General features: G+C 43.6%; 1 protein-coding gene across 6 annotated transcripts; it reads right to left on the bottom strand.

Annotated features, from left to right (window-relative positions):
* Positions 1–1839: 1839 nt before the first annotated feature.
* Positions 1840–18000, bottom strand: cep170ab (centrosomal protein 170Ab). 6 transcript variants are annotated; one of them, XM_035146833.2, is made up of 19 exons: positions 17894–18000; positions 17543–17639; positions 15859–16004; positions 15635–15724; positions 14405–14483; positions 14128–14186; positions 13517–13679; positions 11968–12534; positions 11459–11814; positions 11232–11363; positions 10893–11025; positions 8531–9985; positions 7999–8242; positions 7662–7770; positions 7322–7471; positions 6257–6345; positions 5759–5852; positions 3777–3828; positions 1840–3671 (listed from the first exon to the last, which is right to left on the bottom strand). In XM_035146833.2, exons 3-19 carry the CDS (start codon positions 15961–15963, stop codon positions 3493–3495), a joined length of 4056 nt encoding a protein of 1351 aa, XP_035002724.2. In that variant the 5' UTR covers positions 15964–16004; positions 17543–17639; positions 17894–18000; the 3' UTR covers positions 1840–3492. The 6 variants fall into 6 exon arrangements, with proteins under 6 accessions (XP_035002724.2, XP_035002725.2, XP_035002726.2 ...); XM_035146834.2 differs by having other exon boundaries at positions 15859–16001; XM_035146835.2 differs by having other exon boundaries at positions 17883–17989.
* Between the last annotated feature and the right edge of the window lie 1683 nt (positions 18001–19683).

Here is a 19683-nt window from a genome sequence, read left to right as displayed (position 1 = left end):
ACCATTAATATGGGTCCATGTGTGATGATTCTGTTTTGGTTTTGTTTTATGATCTCTTTCTCTCCCCCTCCCCTTTCTGTTCTTTCTCCTGCAGGGCATGTGTGTGGCAGGGGGTGTGGCTGGCTTCTCCTGCAGCAGACAAGGCACGCCTGCTTCCACTCAGCTCATCAACCTGACTATAAAAGCCTGGTCTTCTCTCTGCTGCTCTGCCTGATGATTCAGTCTCTTTCTGTACTGCTGTGTGTTCTTCCTCTCAGTGATTCTTCAGTGTTTTTGAAGTGCCTTATTGTTTAGCTTCCAGTTTTGCAGTGTTTCTCATTTAGCTCGTGTTTTTTGTACTGACCCGTGCTCAGGTAGTTTTTCCGTGTGCCCAGCCCTGTGTCAGTTGCTGCTTTGGGTTCCAAACAAAACCATGTTTCTGTACACCTTGCAGATTTAAGTCCAGTGTTCACTCCCCTTTTAATTCTTTTATTTCTTTCTTCCAGCTCCCAAGGGAATCATTTGGCTTGAGCTCATAGCTACTATGTTCACCAACAAGCATTTTGTTGTCTATTTTTTAAGGCTCAAGTTTGGTGCTGATCTGATTTAATATTCATCTCGTGTTCCCCTTTGGTTTTTTGGTCTCTATTAACGATGCTTTCATGTGTGGCTCCACGTTTTGTTGGCTGTCAGGCAAAAGCCAAGAAGACAAAATGCATACGCTTTCACACACAGTTAATGGTATACAAATGCCAGGTAATGATCTCACACTATCCACTGATCAACCTGTAACCATTTTGACATGATCACATTAATTAGTACAGTGACTTAATAGCACAGAAGCTTGATTAATGTCACCTCTGTTTACAAGCAATTTCATGCTGCTGTGAAAACTGTGTATCACGTTAACAAGAATCCTGCGAGGATGTAAACCTGAAAGTAAACAATGTAGCTGTCAAATGAAAATTTTTTTTTGCAAATGACTGTTGAGTAAAGGAACACATTCATGTGTTAGACATCAAGGACCCACACAATGCATTTTTCTGAGTAATTGAATGTAAACAGGAACAAGAAAACTGCACATGGCATTTTGAGTGATGCCTCATATTTAATAAATAAATAATTTTTTGTGGTCCTGGGAAGTGCAGTGCAGAGCTTTGTGCAATTTGAACACGTGATATGTTCAATATTAATTGAAATGGAATAAAAAGGTGCCCAGTGCTCTGGTCTGGTGGTGGGGGAGGGGTACCGTGCCCTCAGTCGGTGGACCCAGTTGAATCTTCTTCTACGTCCTCAGACAAACTACACCTGCGGTCAGCTACTGGGTCAAACCACCGGTCAGGTCATTTAGATAATTTGGTTATTTATATTTCATCCAATCGGACTGAGACAGCTGATCTCTGTCATGGCAACAACATAGAATCTCCTTCTCTTTGTAAATACAATCACAATATGCGTTGTGTTGCTGCAATGGTTTATATCAAGCTGAAGTAGTGAACTTTTATTTTAAAATGTTGTGAACTTGAGTCTGAAGATTGTATTGATTACTTAACAGACCCCACACGCGAACAGTGACGAAGCAAATTCTGTTTCATTCATGAAAAACATCTTCGGTGCACACAAACCAGGCAAGATGAACGTAAAGTTTTTAAACTTAACACTACATCACACACTGTTTTTAAAAAGATCAGCACACAGCGTCCAGCACACTAACAATAAAATGTGTCCGTATATTGTAGAACTGGTTGAGGAGGACTCACTAATAATGAGGAATCATCATGAAGTTGCTCCAGAGCATTAACACAGACAAAGAGAACAGAACATTCGATTGTATATAAAAAAAGCAAAGAACAAATAGTCTAAGATTATCATGCATTTTATTGGAAATGAGACACAGGTATTGCAAGGTCAACATTGTTACAAAGAAAAAAGTTAATTAAATAAAAAGGAAATAAAATTCATACAAAACATCCAAACAAATATTCTCCAAAATGCTCAAACAGAATTGAAGACAAGGTACAATAGGTGCAGAGCACAAAATGCAGTCATTAATCTTTATTATTAAAGTCGTTTTGGCTAAAATGTTTTCAACAGTTCTGATCAGGTTACATTCATGTGTAAACATCGGTATGAGGCAAGACATTGGAAAAACCTACAGTCGTCACAGTCGCCCGTCCTTCCATTGCATCGGTTGGTGATAAAATGCAGCTGCAGGAGTTGGAGGCTCAGCTGCAGGAGTTGGAGGCTCAGCTCCTGTCAATGCTGGTTCAAACACCACAGTTTGTTTGTGATCAGACAGTAACTGGACAAAACGCTCGTCGACAGACGGCTGGTTTTAAACCCTGCTTTGTTTTTGGTCGAGGACACCGACATGATAAAGGAGCATCATGGGGGCACGTCATGTCCTATTCCCTCAGAGAGGAGATTAATGTACTAAATATCAGCTTTGAAATGTGCAAAGAAAAAAGTTCCACTCTCTCTCTCTCTATATACATCTCCTCTTCTCTCTATTCTGATTGTTTGTTCCAGGGCACTTGTGACAAAATACATTTGGAAGAGGAAGACCATGTTTTTCTGGGAGCTACATTTGATTTGGTATCTACACACAGGGTCTCTTTGTCTTCACTTGATTTAAATGACATCACCAAAATTAAAAAAGGCATGGATGAGAGTTTTTAATTTAACTATAAGAAACATTTACACAGGTACATACTGTACACACCCAGTTCTTTTCCAACATTAAGCACTATGGCTTTTTAAAAATGGAAAATCATTACTGGGATCGGCTTGGGGGTCGCATTTGCAACAGGCCAACAATATATATTTTCAATAAATAATTCTATGGCAGGATAAAGGAACAGTTTTCACACACAGCTCTGCTGAATCCATTGCATCTTTCCATGCATTGGCCTAAGGACTCCTGACAAACTTTGACTTTGATATGAATCGTATGTGAAGATTTGAAGGTAATTAAACGGCATGACTGCATTTCCCCTTTGGCAAAAGTCAGAGATGCTTTGATTTATGAACAAAACGCGGAAAATGGATCTAAGCAGGAATTTTCAAAGTCAACTTTTAACATCACGTCCTGTCATCTTCTACCGTTTTCTACACCTGTTCTTTTTTCAAATGAGTTCAAGGATAATAAGGATGAGCTGCAACACAAAAACACAGATGGGTTAATGTATGTTATGTCATAGCTTAGTCATAAGCCCCATTAATACTGACGTGTTTTCATACTGTGTATCTCACATCCTAAGAGCTGCTATTTAGGACTTTAACAGTAACATGATTTAGTTTGGCAGACAGATGACAGTCAGTCTTTACCACAGGATAAGCATCACCTGGACTGAAACCGAGACAATAACCTCACACCAAGCTCAGTGTACTGTCTAAAATAAAGGATGCATTCTCTGAATTATTTCCATAGTGAGTCAGTTGTAGGATCTGGGGCTCTGCTGGGGCCCTGGGTCTCGCCCTGTCACCTCAGCGTGGTCTGAGGATCCACGGGCTTCAGAGGTCACTCCCTTCAGGCCGGGAGGATAAGTGCGGGCAGGACGAAGCTTCAGCTCCAGGGTGCGACGCCTCCTGCGGAGACCCGGGGCTGAGCTTCTGGTCAGCCAGAGGACTGGTGAGGCCCAGGGAGGTCAGGGTGTCCAGGGTGCCGTCCGGGTCCACCATCATGTCGATGACTGTTTGAAAATAAAAGAAAAGGATTTAAAATGGGTGTGTTTGAACATCACTTTAGACTTTTCTATGTTGGGAAGCTGTGAACACTAAAGAAAAGCATCCGATACCTAGCAGCTGTCGTTCCACTCTCTTCAGGTCCTGAAGAATGTGTGAAATCTCCTGTTAAGAGAACAGAAATTAAAAATTAATGTCGGTCTAGGATGTGATTGAGTGAATAAATCATCTGGATTCAGCTTCTCGTTGCTGCAGGAATAAGTTTGGAGCCGTGCGCCCTCAGCCATGCTTTATGAGCCCTGTGACTGGTGCTGTGGAGAGACATATCTTTTCAGGGGTTCAAGCGAGGCCAGGCTGGGTTAAAGGCACGATTTATGAGCCTGCTCCGGGCGAGGCAGACATTTTGTGGACTCTAACTTTTTACGCCCTAAACAACAGCTCATAAGTCTTTTTCTTTTTTCTCTCTGCTCTCCAAAAAAAGTATCTTGGGTTTGATCCCCTCAGACGGCTGTGACACTGTTAGCACTCTCTGTGATTGCTCCAGTAATTAATCACATATATTCTGGTTTGTGAAGGATTTGAACCTGTACGGTATTATTCAATTCCTTTTGAAAAGCTAATGAATTACTGGCATAGATAAACTCTATGGCAACATGTGCAATAAATGCGTTTCTGCCAACATAATAGGAAAAAGCAATGATTAGGCTGTTTAGACTTCCCTGATATTCCTTTATTCTGATGACTGAATAAAAATGCACTGGATTGAGTTTCAAAATAGTGCAGCCAAAGAGCAGTCGATATATTTTGCTGTCCTTATTCTTCCAAAAACTTCAGCACATTATCGTCAAATATACGGAAGCATATTGCTTTCATTTGAGGAAAAAAAAAGTTTTTCTGACGAGATTGCTAAAAATCCTTGTGCTTCCCGTCTGAACAATTCCAAAGTCCTAATGCTGACAAACTAATACAATGATATCGATGTTATATGTCTCCGAGCCAGTAGGCAATTTGTAGGGGGATAAACCAAAATGACCAAAAACACCTCAGGACTTTGAGATTGTTCGGATGGAAAGTGCAAGGATATTGATCTATCTTGTTATTACAGAGAAACAAAGCAGATTTTGAGCCTGCAGGGAAATCTTCACCACACATTTTCTGAAACAAGACAGAAAAAAAAAATCTTACTTGGCACGTTAGTTTAATTAGCACTAAACATGAAGTACAGTCAAGGCTGATGGGAATGTGATTAGTATTGTGTGGACCAAAAATTGGAAAAAGTGAGATTTAGACCTGATGGTGGTGCTAGAGGAAACGTTATAATATCATTTAAGTGATTATATCCCACAGTTGTTGAGACATCTATCTACTAATTTCGGAAATATTTGTCTCTGTCTGTCTGAGACTCGTATATCTCGCAAACTGCTTATCCTATTGGCTTCACACTTGGCAGGGGTATTGCTGAGGGCCCAAGAAAGTGCAGTGTCGAATTTAGTGCCATTTGGACTCAGAATAAATTCAATATTAGCAACGTTTGAATAAATAGGTGACCAGTACCCTTCAGCGGCGGCGGCTGAGACTCATCAATGTGAGTGACATTGTCGATTACGTCAACAGCGCGTTCATGGCAACGTCAACCACAACTAATTTGCTAAGTCGAGTTTACACTGAACTAAACAGGTGAGCAGCTCTTTGCTTAGCAGCAGCGATGGTGCAGCTTCAGGGTTCTGCAGACCGAGTCCTGCGGCTGGTCTTTACTTGCTGCGGCTCAATTACTGCAGGTGACTTTCACAGTTTCAGAGAGAAAACTGCAACCAGCATCACCACCGACCAAGCAAACAGCCCATCTCAAAAAGGCACGTCAGGTACGGACACTGCATGGAGCCACTGCAGTTTCATTTCAAACCCCAAATGTCAATATCATGGGGACACTCAAGAAAAACCCAGGGGACCACATAAGAACTCATTCTGAACTGAACAAACCCCAGACTACCCATAAACCTTTGCTGCTAGTGTGGATACAAATGTTGCTGTGCTGTCTACTTCAGAGTCCATTACTAGATAAAAGAGACGGTGTAAGAAGTTCACTTGCTGTCACCTTGTTGGAGGTCTTCTGTAGCAAGGAGTCGTGCTCCGCCTGCAGCTTGCTCTCAATCTCTTCCCATTTCCGCTCTCTATCCTTGAAGAGGATCCTGGAGGCCAGGCAGGTACAAAAATAGATGAAAGTAAAAGATGTGAAAGAAATGTTTAATATAGCTCTTGATTGTTGACTGCTCTTGTTGGTGGACTGCTAAAGTGATTTAATTCAGGCAGTGTCTGCAGATTGTAGAATGGAAAAAAGGCCTTTGAGTTGTCATCCTGTGAGTTATAATAAGATAAGTGTCTGGTTGTCAGAGTAAACCTTTGTGATGTGCCACTCAAACTCTGCTTGTTAACCCAGTTCCAACATGAAACAGACAGGAAACTTCAAACAATATACAGTATGTTCGTGTTTGGCAAATCTACCTTGCATTTGCTGTTTTCTGAGTGGGGTGTATATTAAATTCACAATGGTTTACGATACAATAATGCATTGTCCTGTCTGGTGGATGCTCACCTGATTTTGCAGCCTGTTTTGTCAACAGACTGACGTATCCTGGTCGACAGTTGAGTCACAGACGCTAGGAATAAACCGTCTAGCACCGCCTGATGGATGATATAAAGAAACACAACTCTTATTTAACAGTGTGTAACGACTGGGTAATGTAGATGGTGTAATATTAGTAAGAAACTACAGAAGCTGATTAAGCCAAATTATAGCCATATTATAAAAACATTGTTTTATATCATCTCAGGCTTTGACTTTTGTCCAATCGGAAGCTGAAGAGTTTTGTCTGTTGAGGAGGGAGTGAAGTTGGCATGTAGGAAGCTCCCTCTAGTGGCAGTCTGCGGTACAGACATCTTCTAACTGTGTACCACTGTCATCATTAACCAAAGAATGGAGGTGAATTAAATGCAGAGCTACTTTAAACACTGTGCACACATCACAGTTGTGTGTACTAGGCTCACATGTTTCCACTATATAATTAATACAAATAATAAACTTTATTTACAGTTCAAGCCTAAAATGCAGGACTTAGTGTGAAAGCAATAATAACATTTTAATAAAACAAAATAAGGATAAAATTAAATATAAATAGCAGGGTAAGCTGACATTGGCCAGGATAAAGCAGCCATTGGGTAAAACGTTTTTTTTAGGAGTATGAGATAAAGCAAAAAAAAAACCAGCACGTCAGTAGAAGGCTATTGTAAAAAAGACGTGTCTTAAGGTTTCTTTTGAAACTGTCATCACATTTCGAGCCTAAGATGTGCGATGAGAGTGCTCCATAGTTAAGGGGTGTAATTAATAAAGTCTGCCTCTCCGTGCTTTTTAGTTCTGACATCAGGAACAATCAAAAGGTTTCAGTCAGAGGATCTCAGGGCAGGCACATGTTTTTTAAGCATGTCTACCAGGTAAGATGGAGCAAAGCCATTCAGTAGACACACCAGACAGAGCAGTGTTACAGTAGTCCAGCCTGCTGGAGATAAAGGCATGTATTAGCTTCTCTGTGTCTGCCTGGGAGGGAAATGGTCTCACACTTTTAAAGATAGAGCAGTGCTGAATACTGAAGCACAGACTCACATCATCTCTGTTCCACGTCTGTCTGCGGATGGAGCGGGAGCTCTGTCCACGAGAAGCTCGGGGCCGCAGCTCCACAGAGCGCACGTTGGGTCCAAGATCTGCGGAGGGACCAACGAGGTCCGAGCTGTCATCAAAAACACCCTCCTCCAACTAAGTCAGAATCAAGACACATCAAAGAATTATATTTTGACATAACCTCTGGTATGAGGAATGTTTGTATCATTGCATTAAATCTGGGTGGCACAGGGTTAAGAAGAACTAATACATTCTATAATGATCTAAAGCAGCAGATAGAGAAACTGCTGCTGATCTTTGGTTTTGTAGAATGTGTTGACTTTACCAAAGCTCCTGGATCAGTGGCTGCAGGGCTGACTGAGTCGATCTCTCCTGCCACATCGTGGATTTCTCTGGCGAGCATGGCAAGGTCTTTGGCAAGGTCCTGGCTGATCCTGATGAACAAATACAAATCATCGATGATACGCATGCAGGATATATTTCTTCCTGTCTTTCTGTAATAGATTCTCCCAGGTTCCTCAGAGATTTACAAATTGAAACCACAACAGAATACAGGAAAACTTTACCAAATTATAACAACAGCAGAAGCAGTATATTTGAGTACAGCTATCGTGACTCATCGCTGCTCTCCAGCTACATTCGAGTTCCTCTCACTTGCGTACCTGGCGATTTCCTCGCTGTGTGCTGTCCAGTCTCTCATGTACTCGTCCTGCTCTCTGGAGTGCTGCTTCAGGCCAGTCAGGCCGTCAGGATTGGGGGTAGCTGGAGCCGAACCTCCGAGCTGGGCCACTCGAGTTGACAGAAACAGCTGTGTGTTGCCCTGCTTGGAAACGTGGCGGTTCGAGCCGTACTCGTCCTCCGAGGTGGAGGCGTACTCCACGGGCACGCGGCGCCATCGTGTGCCAGCTGAGGAAAGAATAGCAGTTTGAATAGATAGATAGATTTATTCCCTTTATTGTCATTGCAAGAGTACAACGAGAGCCAGTTTCAACAAACGTACAAACATAAAAACAAACATGGACATTACATATAGATAAATTATTAGTGTTAGGTAGAAGTTATTGCACTGTTATGGTGCTTGAAATCTTTTCTATCCCAAAAATTGCAGATTTAAGAAAGAGAGTCATTTTAGAAAGTGGAAGCATTCATTGTAATATCGACTGAGGAGATTTTCTTATAAATAAAAATACTTACATGCAGGCGTGACATGTCCATACGTGGAGCCAGCTCTACTCTTGTCGGGAAGCTTGGAGGCGCTGTTGGCCCTGGCTCTCGGTCCAGGCACTGATGCCGCATTGGGTCCTCTTAGTCCTTGTCTGATATTATAATCTCCTGCCACGCTGCGGGCCCCCAGACCTCTACTCCTTGTCACAGTGGCCTCTGAGTCGCTCTGGGCGGACGGGGAGCCCACCCTCGGCCTCCTCGGCTGTGCCAAAGCCTCTATCCTGGACATTCCCCTTCTTGCCATCCCTGTCCTGGATGTGGAACTAGCAGTGGAGGCCTCAGAGGCTATTGACATCCGGTCGATATCAGCTGGCTCGGTGTCCGATGAATCCCCCAGCCGGGCTCGTCTCAGTAGGGACGACCTAGTGGGCCTGGGCTTGGGGGCACTGATGGTTTTACTTGTTGCAGAAGAGGCAGGGGCCTGGGAGGCCTTAGCCCGACTGGACTTGGTGCTTGCCCCCAATGTTTGTGCTCTGGGATGTGAGCTCCTGGAGTTCTGTGTGGACGTGGGCTGGGAGTCTGAAAGGAGGGAGTTGGAGTTGACGTCATCGTCGGTGAGGTCCAGGGAAGTCCAGGGGCGACTGCGCGGCGGAGCGCCAGATGTTCTAGTCTTGACCCTCCTGTCCTGGCTCTCTCTGCCTCCTGTAGGCCCCTTGCTGGATGAGCACACTACTGTTTTTTCCTTCTGCTGTCCAGCAAGGATCCTGCGTCTCTGGACAACTTTCCTCGCTCCATCAGCCTGGCTCACTGTGCTGGTTGTGTCCACGTCCGACTCTGGTGACATGGAGCCTTCGATGGACTGACTCGGTGGATCACCCTGGTCTGAAATAGTGGTCTCTAAAAAGGCTGCCACGGCCTCTGAGTCCTTCTGCATTGTGCCGCCGTCGATGCCAGTCTCCCTACTCTGAGTTCTGCTGCCTGCCAGTCCATCAATACGTGGAATGAGCTCGTTGGGCACGTTGGTGCTTGGTTTCTCCACAGTAAAACTCTCCTGCCTCAATAACGGTTTTCCGACACTCTCCCTTGCCTTCTCCTCCTCCTTTTTCCTCTTCCGTGCCTCCTCCATTCTCCTCTCGCCGCTGGTCAAAGGACGAGGGGGAAGCTTAGTCAACACGCCTGACTGAGCCGATCTCCCACCGCCACTGTCCAGTGACTTGGCTGGTGAGGAGCGACTCGGGCTCCCGCCGTGACTACCCACGCCTCCACAGGGGCGATTCTTCCCCCTGACCATCTTCTCCTCTTGGTTTTCCTTCTCCTGTAGCTCTGTGTCCTGTTTCTCCCCCATGTCTGTACGCAGGCCTGACCCCGGAGTCCTTCTTCCCAGGGTGAGCTCCTCACCGGGCGGCTGGGGTAGGGTTCTCCTCTTACGCTCCGTGTAGCCTGAGGAGGCGAAGGAGGCTGAGTGGCTGGACTCACTTATTTCAGCTGAAAGGAGAGAAAATCGATTATAAGTGGATTTTACTGGAGCTGAAAAATATGGGTAAGGGTCATATACATTGGGCTCAATGGGAATGTGTTCTTTCGTTCACTAACCTCAGAGCAGCGTAACATTACCCAAGGTAGTCCAGTAATAGCACACTATGTTACAATACCTTAATGTAAACCTAGTTACATAGCAATTTATCCAACGCTTGCTAACATTAGCCACTATAATCTACTGGTCATATGAATGATGAGTTTTTAGCTACAGAGTCCATGAGTTAAACTTTTCATTTGTACAAGGAAGACTGTGTTATTTCCCCTGTCAAATGTCACACTGTCAGGAAAATGAAAAGTGAATCAATTCAATAGAATGGGAAACTTTTAGCTGATACAGGGTTTCTGCAGGTTTCAAAAAGTTAACTTCAAGACTTTTTCAGACCACAATGAATAAAAATGAAGACCTATGTCAAGTGCGATAGAAATGAAGGAATATCAGAGTCCCAGTATTACTCACACTGCCACGTAGCAGTAATAGCTGAATTACCTCAACACCCCATGTTATGTCACAAACTAGAGGCAGAGACAGAAGATGTATATAGTCTTTCCCATAACAAACTGTGGAACATACAGTAAGAGCAGGGTGTTTGTAGATGACAAGTTATCAGTTCAATATCGGTCACGTATGTAGTTTTATTACATTGTGCTTATACCTGTATCTTTGAGAAACAAACTATGTATGACATCATTTTTAAGCACAACCGAAGAGGCATTATCTAAACTTTAACATAATGAAAACCAACCTGCAAGTGTTGGTATATAATAGTTAAACATACTTAAGTGCTTAAGCTAAGTTAATCTGATTATTAATTTTAAGTCTTCCCTGCTCAGATGAGGTTACGGTCCTACATACCTCTGTCCTCTGTAATCATGACATGACTCTCCCCTCCCGACCCCTCAGGATCTGTCCTGATGTGACTGGCAGCCAGAGTAGCCCACTGTGAGACCCAGCGAGGACCACCCACCACCAGTTCCTCAGATAGCACCTGGACAAAGACAGCACGAAAGATACCGGAGGAAAAATGTCAGCATTTAAACACAGTAGCAGTGGCTGTTTGTTATTCTTTTAATGGTTTATCTTGTCCCACACATATTGCAGGTATACATTAAAAAATAACCTCTGCCAATAACATGAGACATAAATACACACAGCATTTTGACTGGGCTTTAAAATGACTGTGACTATGTGCACCTCTGCCTCCATGCGTCCAGGCTTCCCTCTGTCTCCCATCCCCCCAGACCTCTGGGAGGTGACTCTCTCTCTTTGGTCAGTGGACCCCAGCCTCGACACACACACAGCCTCCTGCTGATCCACACCAAACACCTGCGACGCACACACACACACACACACAAATTAATCTGTGACATAACAGAAGCAAACTCAACACTTCAGCATATTGCAACTTTCCTCTTCCTCACCTTATCGATCATTTTCCTGGCCTCCTCCTCTTCCTGATCTCCATTCTCCAAGTCGATGGTATAGGTCCCTCTGTCGCTATAATCGTCTCCATGGTGATGGCACTCTTCACGTGCACTCTGCTGGTGTGGTGCCGAACCGCATCGCCTCTCCACGAATCCACCTGTAGCTTTGGAGGTTGAAGACTTGCGACGGCGTGCAGGACTGTCCTCCTCCGCAAAGAGCCCCTCTGGCACGTTAGCTCGACCCTCTCTGATCTTCATCCCTGCGCCGCCCCAAATGCCCCACGGACGATCTCTCCGCTGCTCTCCGAGTGCGTTCTCTGAATCGCTCTGTGTGCCGTCCTCATGTTTACTACCTGGTATGGGAGAGAGAGCGGTTGAGAAATGGGTAAGAAAGAGACTAAACCTAACAAGCAGAAAAATGTATATCATCCAGGCAAGTGAAGTTCGGTCGCTATGGTGAGAGATGCTGCACACACACACAAACACACACACACACACACACACACCTTTAAGACTCCTCAGCTGTACAGGAACATCACTCTTCACACTTTCCCCGTCGTCCTCTGCAACCGTCTCTTTGAGAGCCAGCGGCAGCTCGTTCTGGGCCAGCCAGTCAGCAACTTTGACCTCCGCCGCAACCATGGCCGTCTGCAGCGGACTCAGCTCCTCCCCGACAGGTCGTTTAGGACGCGGCCTGGTCTCTGGCCCTACCTTCGCAACTCGATCTTTGACGGGGACTTTGCCCAACGCCCCAGGGTCAAACTCGATGGTGAAGGAAGCGTGGCCATGAACGGGCTCCGCAGCAGCAGAGGAGTCAGCCTCTTGTTCTCGTGAGGGGGACTCGCCACTCAGCTTACCAGCTGAGGGAGTGTCCTTGGTTGGGATTTCAAAGTAGCTTGGCTCCTGACTGGAGGTCGTTTGAGAGGCGGAGTTTGAAAAATCAGGTTTTTCTCTCTTCTGCTCAGAGCTCTTGTCCTCAGGCCTCCCTGGTTGTTGGCCATTAGGGTCTCGATCTCCCCACCAGGCAGGCTGGCCATAGAGGGGGGTGCCCCTCTGTAAAACTGATACATCCCCTGGCAAATACAACAAGTCGGTTGGTTTTACAAGGCTGCATACAGTTTTTATGTATTGATTAATTATCTCATATTTGAATTGTTCGAAAACTGAAAAATGACAATCACAACTTTCTGGATCTCAAATTCAGGAATTGAAATTGGTTGGCCTGTCTGACTAACAGCATAAAATCATGAAATTCACAGAAATTTACAAAGAAGCAGCAAATGTTCAACATTTTTGATGAATAAAAAAGTTTGACAATGAATCAATTCTCAAAGTTTTTGTCAGTTAAGTTTCTGACAGCTAACATCGATATATTGTCGTTCCAAAGTCGAGGCTTAAGTGTAAAGGTGACCCTGCTTTGGCCTGCATGAGGAGATAAGCCTCACAGGTTCTGTGACTTCTTTTAAATCACTTCTGAAAACCCATTTTACAGACTTGCCTTTATGTGATGTTGTTCTTTCATTATGTTATATTTTATTGATGTTATGCCTAGTTCAGGCAGCTAACTCGAGCTGCGCTGCTCCAATCATGTGACATACATCATGTGACATACCTCGCTCTCCACAATCATCTATAATACACACCCACCTTATTAGGCGGTCTATTTAAGCAGAGAAAATGTCACTCCCTTTGCTTGACCCACTGCTGCGTCAGTATTGCTGCCAGTTGCTTCAGCCCCTCCACCACCCCAGCATCCACCAATAGGTGCATCACTCCCATCATATCTATGTAATCATATCGGGGGGAGTGATTAAGTCGGAGCCTAGACACCAAACACTAAACCTGTTCTACTGTTGCAATAAACATTTGAACGTGAGTTGTCTGACTGAAATAAAGTTATTATTATTATTATGTTATGTAAAGATTCCTGCAGCTGAAGATTGTGATCTACATTGACGTAGCTGTGGCCTGTAAATGAAAGGTTAACACTATGCCATTCATAAGTTCATGCAGTATTGTAACCACAGACTGTGCAACGCGTCCTTGGGTGCTCACCTGTAGTCTGGTCCTCTGTCCTGCTGGCCTCAGGGGGCTTAGCGGTGGTCGCCTCGCACACTGGTGCTGCCGCTGCTTCAGGGGGTTTCACCTCAGATTTAGATGCTGCCCCTTTTGGAGGCCTCTTCTGGTTCAGCTGAAGCTGGCTGCTGAATTTCTCGTGCTGACGGACGAGACAAGGGCAAGGCGAGTTTACACCGATGGAGGCAAATGCTGCATAATGTAGAATGGCAGGGATACAACCAAGGGATATACAGAACATTCTTTCTTTTTTGATCTAAGTAATAGAATATAACTGAAGAGACGTGCTGAATATTAACACTGATCACTAGGTTGAGCTACTTGAAATTCTGTCTTGGCTGCAGCTTCCTGGGCAGTTTGCTGTGATGACATGGCAGAATCATAAATCATGATATTAGCTTCTCCAGTTCAGCAGAACTCTTTGTTCTCTTTGACAAAAATCCATCTCTCTATGTTATTTCTACAAAAGACACAAGCTATCCAGCTGTCCTGAGCGGACACACTGTATTTACACTGTCAGTCAAGATATACTGATATAACTTCAGATACAGGTTTTCTCACTGCATGCACTGTGGAGTGGAGCGTCTGACCTTGAGGGCTTCTTCGGGAATATGCATCTCTCCTCGTACCACAGTGAACAGGTTGGTATGTGAGGCAGGTTAAGAAAAGTAAAAGACAGCGAGCTCTTCGCAGGGGTGAGAAACATGCACTGATCGCCTCATCTATAATACAGCAGCTCACAGTGCAGTTAGCATTCACAGCTATTCAGGAACAGATACGGTTACAGTGTTGTCCGTGTTCACTGACCTTATGCAGTGACACCCACTGGGTTCTGACAGAGAAAACAAGACCACGTTCAAAGGATATCGTATCCAAACCTCAGTTTGTCGTCCGTTTTCAGCGTCACGTAGATCTGCTCCTGAATTCTCACGTCATTGACGAATGTCTGCAGATAGAAGATGACTGTAGTTTAAGCTCAGGACCTGCTGATGTATCTCACTAGTGTTTGTTTCTTTATGATTTAATGGAAGCTAACACAGAGTCATCTAATTTACTTTGAACAGATATTTCTTGATTTGAATTATAATGAACTCCACCATGGAGGTTAGGTTTTCACTTTTCGGTTTGTTTCTTTGTTAGTTAGCAATATTACACGAAAGCAACTGAATGGATTTCCATGGAACTTGGTGGAAAGATGTGGTATGAGTCAGGGAAAGAACCATTAAAATATGTGTGGATCCGGACCAGGGGGCGGGTCAATGGATTTTTTAAACTTTCTTTAACATTGTAACAAAGGATGTTTTAAAAAACTTTATTTTGGCAAAAGTTTGTTTTAAGACGACACTTAACACTGACTGATCGGAGAAGTTACACATATTAGGCCAAAGAAATAAGACACACTGTTGTTTTTTAACAGGATAACATAGTTCTTGCTTATGATTAGACTGAGAACATGATCCATAGTGATGCTGTGAACTTCAACAAGTTATTATTTAAATATAGATCTATCCAGTTTTGGAACAACAGGGTGGTTTAACCACACAGTTGTAGTCTCACATGCACATACAGACACTGAGATGGCCTTTATCCCTCTTCACCGTACTGACCTAAAAAGATCTCTTCCTAATTTGATTTGTCTGTAAGTGCTGGAAAACAAAATCCACACTCCTCACCTTGTGTGCATAATTACATTGAAAGGTTCAGGAGAAGCTACCCTGAGGTTTTGGAAAGTCTAAGTCAAAATAACATGTAGGTATCTTTCAAAGTTACGGTTCCATTTTCCTCTTTGTGCTGCTTTCCCTTCACCACAGCTCAGCATGGAAACACTGTCGGGGGAAACACAACTTCAGCTGACTTTCAGAATTTATTTTCCAACAGAACGAGGCCTGTGGATTCTGTTCCCCAACCCTCCACTTTGAAAAGGGGCCAGTACAGACAGGGGAAATTATGTCAGCGGCCAAAATCCATTTCAATGTACATATGGATATGTTTGTATATTAAGATTCAGTTTAATATACGTTATGGTGTCGTACTTTTCTGAGCAGTAAGTAGATGAAGCAGTAAAGACACACAGTGGTAGATAAACAACACACTCACCCCATTCAAGCTGCCCAGGTCCTTGACTTTGTGTTCGTCTGTGTTTGGCTCGTAGTTGACGACGGCGTGCTGTTTGTCCACACTGCGGGACTAAACCACACAAAATCCAGTCAATCACTGTAATCCATGCTAATCTGCACTGCTTCAGATCATCATCCAGGCGGATGATGGATGACAGCTCCCAAGCCTTGCGTCCAGTGGTGTTACAGGCTACAGTACCGTACCTGCAGCATGAGCTCGCAGTCGTCCCTCCCCACAAAGATCATCTCCCTGGGTAGACGATGGCGCGTCCCCCCGCCGCTCACCAGGAACCAGGAAGTCAGACTCATTTCTGCCTCGTGAGCTCACCTTTGACCATTAATGCATCCTGCTGAAAAACAGGTAGAGCGTTAAGACTGCCTAGATCCATCCATCCATCATCCATCCATCGTTGAAAAAGATATACACATACAACTTGTGAATGAGGCCTATAGCTTCATACAATTAGAGCAAGCACATTACTTTAACATCTGTTTAATCTGTGCGTGTGTGTGTGTGTATATGTGAATGTATGTGTGGGCGTGTGTGTGTGTGTATGTGTCATATGCACTGTAGCTATTTCAGGTATGACCCGAGGACACTGACGAGCTTATCTCGGCCTGTGTTATGGCTAACAACATGAAATGGGAACCATGAGTGTAAAAACCCACTAACAGCTCACAGAATTCCACACATCATCCTCCTTAACTCGCAAATCGAATTAGCTCAGCGGAGTCGCCCCGGTCACCAACTCCAAGACAAAAAAAACACACACAGAAAAGAGGAGGAGGAGTTTGATATTTCACAAGAAGGAAGGATGGTGTAACAATGACTAAGAAGAGAGAGATCAGAACACAGATAGCATACGGATGTGGGTCATAGCAAATGTGGGCCTTTTCCGGCAAACACGTGGTGCTCTCTGCAAGGTGTGGTATTGATGTGAGCCTAACGTGGCCCAATAACATTATAGCACAAAATAAATTCGGGCCATCTTTGGCACCTTTGGTTGACGTGCGGTATTGCTATGGCTTACTTGTGGCCCAGATCTGGCAAAACAGGAGGGGACCGCCCAAGTGCCATCATTTTGACGCTGCATGTGGGTCGGATGACGGTGTGGCAGCATGGCCCAGATCTATGCCAAAACAATTTTGCTATGTGGAATTGATGATAATGAACAGAACAGCTAATTTGATGGGAGGCTGTGCAGAAACAGGCCCCCGCACATGGACCAGAAAGAGGCAGTCGGTCGGGGAAACGAACAGAGAGGATTCCAACAACAATGTATTTCCTTTTTTTTCATTATATGATTTCGATGCAGTTGTGAGGTTCCTCCGTGCACGTAAAACTAGCACAACAGCTCTTTTCACTGGGACACAGGGCCAGTCATCCCTCTGCTGGAGCACCATCTGCACACAGGGCCTTGCTGACTCATGCTCGAGAAGCAGCCATATAGGTGAATTAGCAGGATTTAATTACGCACACTTTGTCATATCTCCTGTTTGTGCATCAGCTCAGTCCCAATGGGACCTGACAGCAGCTCCTCTCTCTCTCTGTGTGTGTGTCTGCCTGTGTGCATGCATGGCTGTAGCTGTGTGCTTAACCCTTTCTGTTGCCTGGGCTTCTGCTGTGGCCCAGATTTCCTCTTGGCCGCACACGGCCCAGCAGCATCACTCTCAGACATGAATCCTCTCTCTGCAAATGACAACACATCAACTGTGCTTGCGAGGCTGCGGAGGCTAATGATGGGTTAGAGTCGGCCAATGAGAAAGGCTGGAAATTAGCCCGTGTTAGGCCACGTCTGAGTCCGTTTGTTTAATAATGATCCACTGCTGTGATGTAATGATATGGAGGAGACAAATAAACAATGCATATGGTTGTGAGAGTTGCTACCTCTGCTACAGTGGAGCCTGTCTGCTGTGGATGCTGATTAGCGACTTGCCATCTGACGCGTATTGTTCCTCACGGTGCAGGCTATTCACGCACGTCTCTGTGAGACAAAAACACACATTTACAACGATCACCATCACGTGTCGGTTGTGGAACCAGGTTAAGGGGCTGATGTCTGTTCTTCGTCTGTCCTCTTTATGGTCGACACACAGCCTGGGCTGGTCGCGATGCTCATTTCACCGTCTCCACCGTCAGAACCGAGGACGCAGCCGATTCCACGAGCACCGGCTCGTTAGAATAACCACACCAATAAAGACAAAGGTAAATAAACACAGGAGCGTACATGTCACTCACCGGGAGATCCACGGTCAGTCAGCATCCGATCTGTGGGAGGATTGTGGACAGAGCTCCTGCTGCTGCCCAGCCCAGCTCCTCCAGCACTGATGCGTCTTGGCCTCACGGTGGCGCTGTGCGCTCGTGTAGGGAGGGGTGCATGATGTTATGTAATAATGTATCGACAGCAAAACATTAGAAAGCGAACGAGGGTCCCTAATTAGATGAGTGCTTGTAGATTTGGGGCAATTATACTAAAATACTAACACTGTATACATTTGTAAAGTGCAATAATATTCTGTATTTCATCATATGTTCAATATCATGTGCAATATTCCACATTACGTACTCCAATTGTCATTAATACTTATTGCCATTTTGGATGAATCTATTGTCTCATGCAACTTACTTAGTATATTATAATTTCTACTGTTATTTATAGTCTCTAGTTCTGCATTATCCATATAAACTTTATAGCATTTTAATTTTTATATTTGTTTTATTTCCCATATAATTCACAATATGCTTTTATTTTATTTTCACTTAAAGTTTTTGGACTTAATAAACTATTGTTTTGTACACTGTGTTTTATTATATATTTGATTATACGTAATCATGGAGCAGGCTTGGACAATAATTGATCTTTTATTACTAAATATTAATGCTTATATTACTTTGTTTTTTATATGTATTGTTTCAGTGTTTAGAATCACATTATGCTCGATATCGTGTGCAATTACTACTATTATCATTTACAATCTCACATAACTTTTTAATTTCTATTGCTATTTCTATGAGGCACTGGTTCTGCATATACACTTAATATTTTCAATTTCAATTGTAAAACACCTAATATTTTATTTTATTTTATCTTTGTAGACTTAATACTCTATTTATATATATCTCATCTTATCGTATCGTATGTTTTCTTTTCTTATAAAAACTGAAAAGATCTGACACGTGTTGAATTATAATATTATTAATAATAATAATTGTAATCGTTGTAATCGTCATAATAATAATAACTGACTACATGCTGTGCTTGCATTGTGATGCCTATCTAGAGTCAATCTCAAATTGAGACGTTAGATGGCGCCAGAGCACTGGGTAGTGCGGGCTTTAGTTTCAGCTGCTCAGTCAGATCCTGAGTCACTAACATGGCACCAACACTATTATTAACACTCTAAATAAAGTATCAATAAGGCCAAAGCATACTACAATACAGTAGTTATAGATTTATTGGTTTATAGGTTATATATGAATATTCTCTATTGCAAGTAACAGCTGATTGTTATTTACGGGCCCTCATCTGTGTTAAATTAAGCTTTTATAGGCTGTAGCCTACAGTAGACCATGTGACTAATCTGATTCAGCCTCAGTGTGGTATAGTCTTCACCATATGAAACCAAACAGATGTAAAAAAAGAACATTGGTTTAGATTATTTTCCACATTATGTAAATCTATAATTACAACAATGGGAGCCCGTGCAGGCGATGCACAATAGAAACCTGTGCTACCTCCAGGCTACAGCTGACTCTGACTGGAGCTGCATAGACGTTCCATTACACAGCCTATCATTTAAAGTGCAGACACACTTCATTGGTGCATTAATCCTCAGTGGTGCTGCTGAACCACGGAAACATTTTTTTTTTACTTTGGCTTTAATTTAAAATAAACATAATGCTTTGTAGCTGCAGCCATAAAGTCAGTGAGACAGTGAGGGAGAAATGCAGCAATCTTTAAAAAATGTTCCAATGGCTTTTGTCTTAATTAGGTACATTTCTGTTGTTTTTTACTCCCAAATTGAAAT

This window comes from Hippoglossus stenolepis, chromosome 2 (genome assembly GCF_022539355.2).
Source record: "Hippoglossus stenolepis isolate QCI-W04-F060 chromosome 2, HSTE1.2, whole genome shotgun sequence".
NCBI classification, from domain to species: Eukaryota; Metazoa; Chordata; class Actinopteri; order Pleuronectiformes; family Pleuronectidae; genus Hippoglossus; species Hippoglossus stenolepis.
Note: the sequence above shows the minus strand (reverse complement) of the source record. Positions and strands in the feature narration are given on the sequence as shown.

Excerpts from the sequence above, each read along its gene's own strand:
- cep170ab (XM_035146833.2), bottom strand. The coding sequence starts at position 15,963 with ATGAGTCTGACTTCCTGGTTCCTGGTGAGCGGCGGGGGGACGCGCCAT. Across the intron at positions 8,243-8,530 it reads TGGACATGTCACGCCTGCAT|CTGGCACACGATGGCGCCGC; the intron begins GTAAGTATTTTT and ends TTCTTTCCTCAG. Across the intron at positions 3,672-3,776 it reads AGTGGAACGACAGCTGCTAG|TCATCGACATGATGGTGGAC; the intron begins GTATCGGATGCT and ends ATTTTCAAACAG.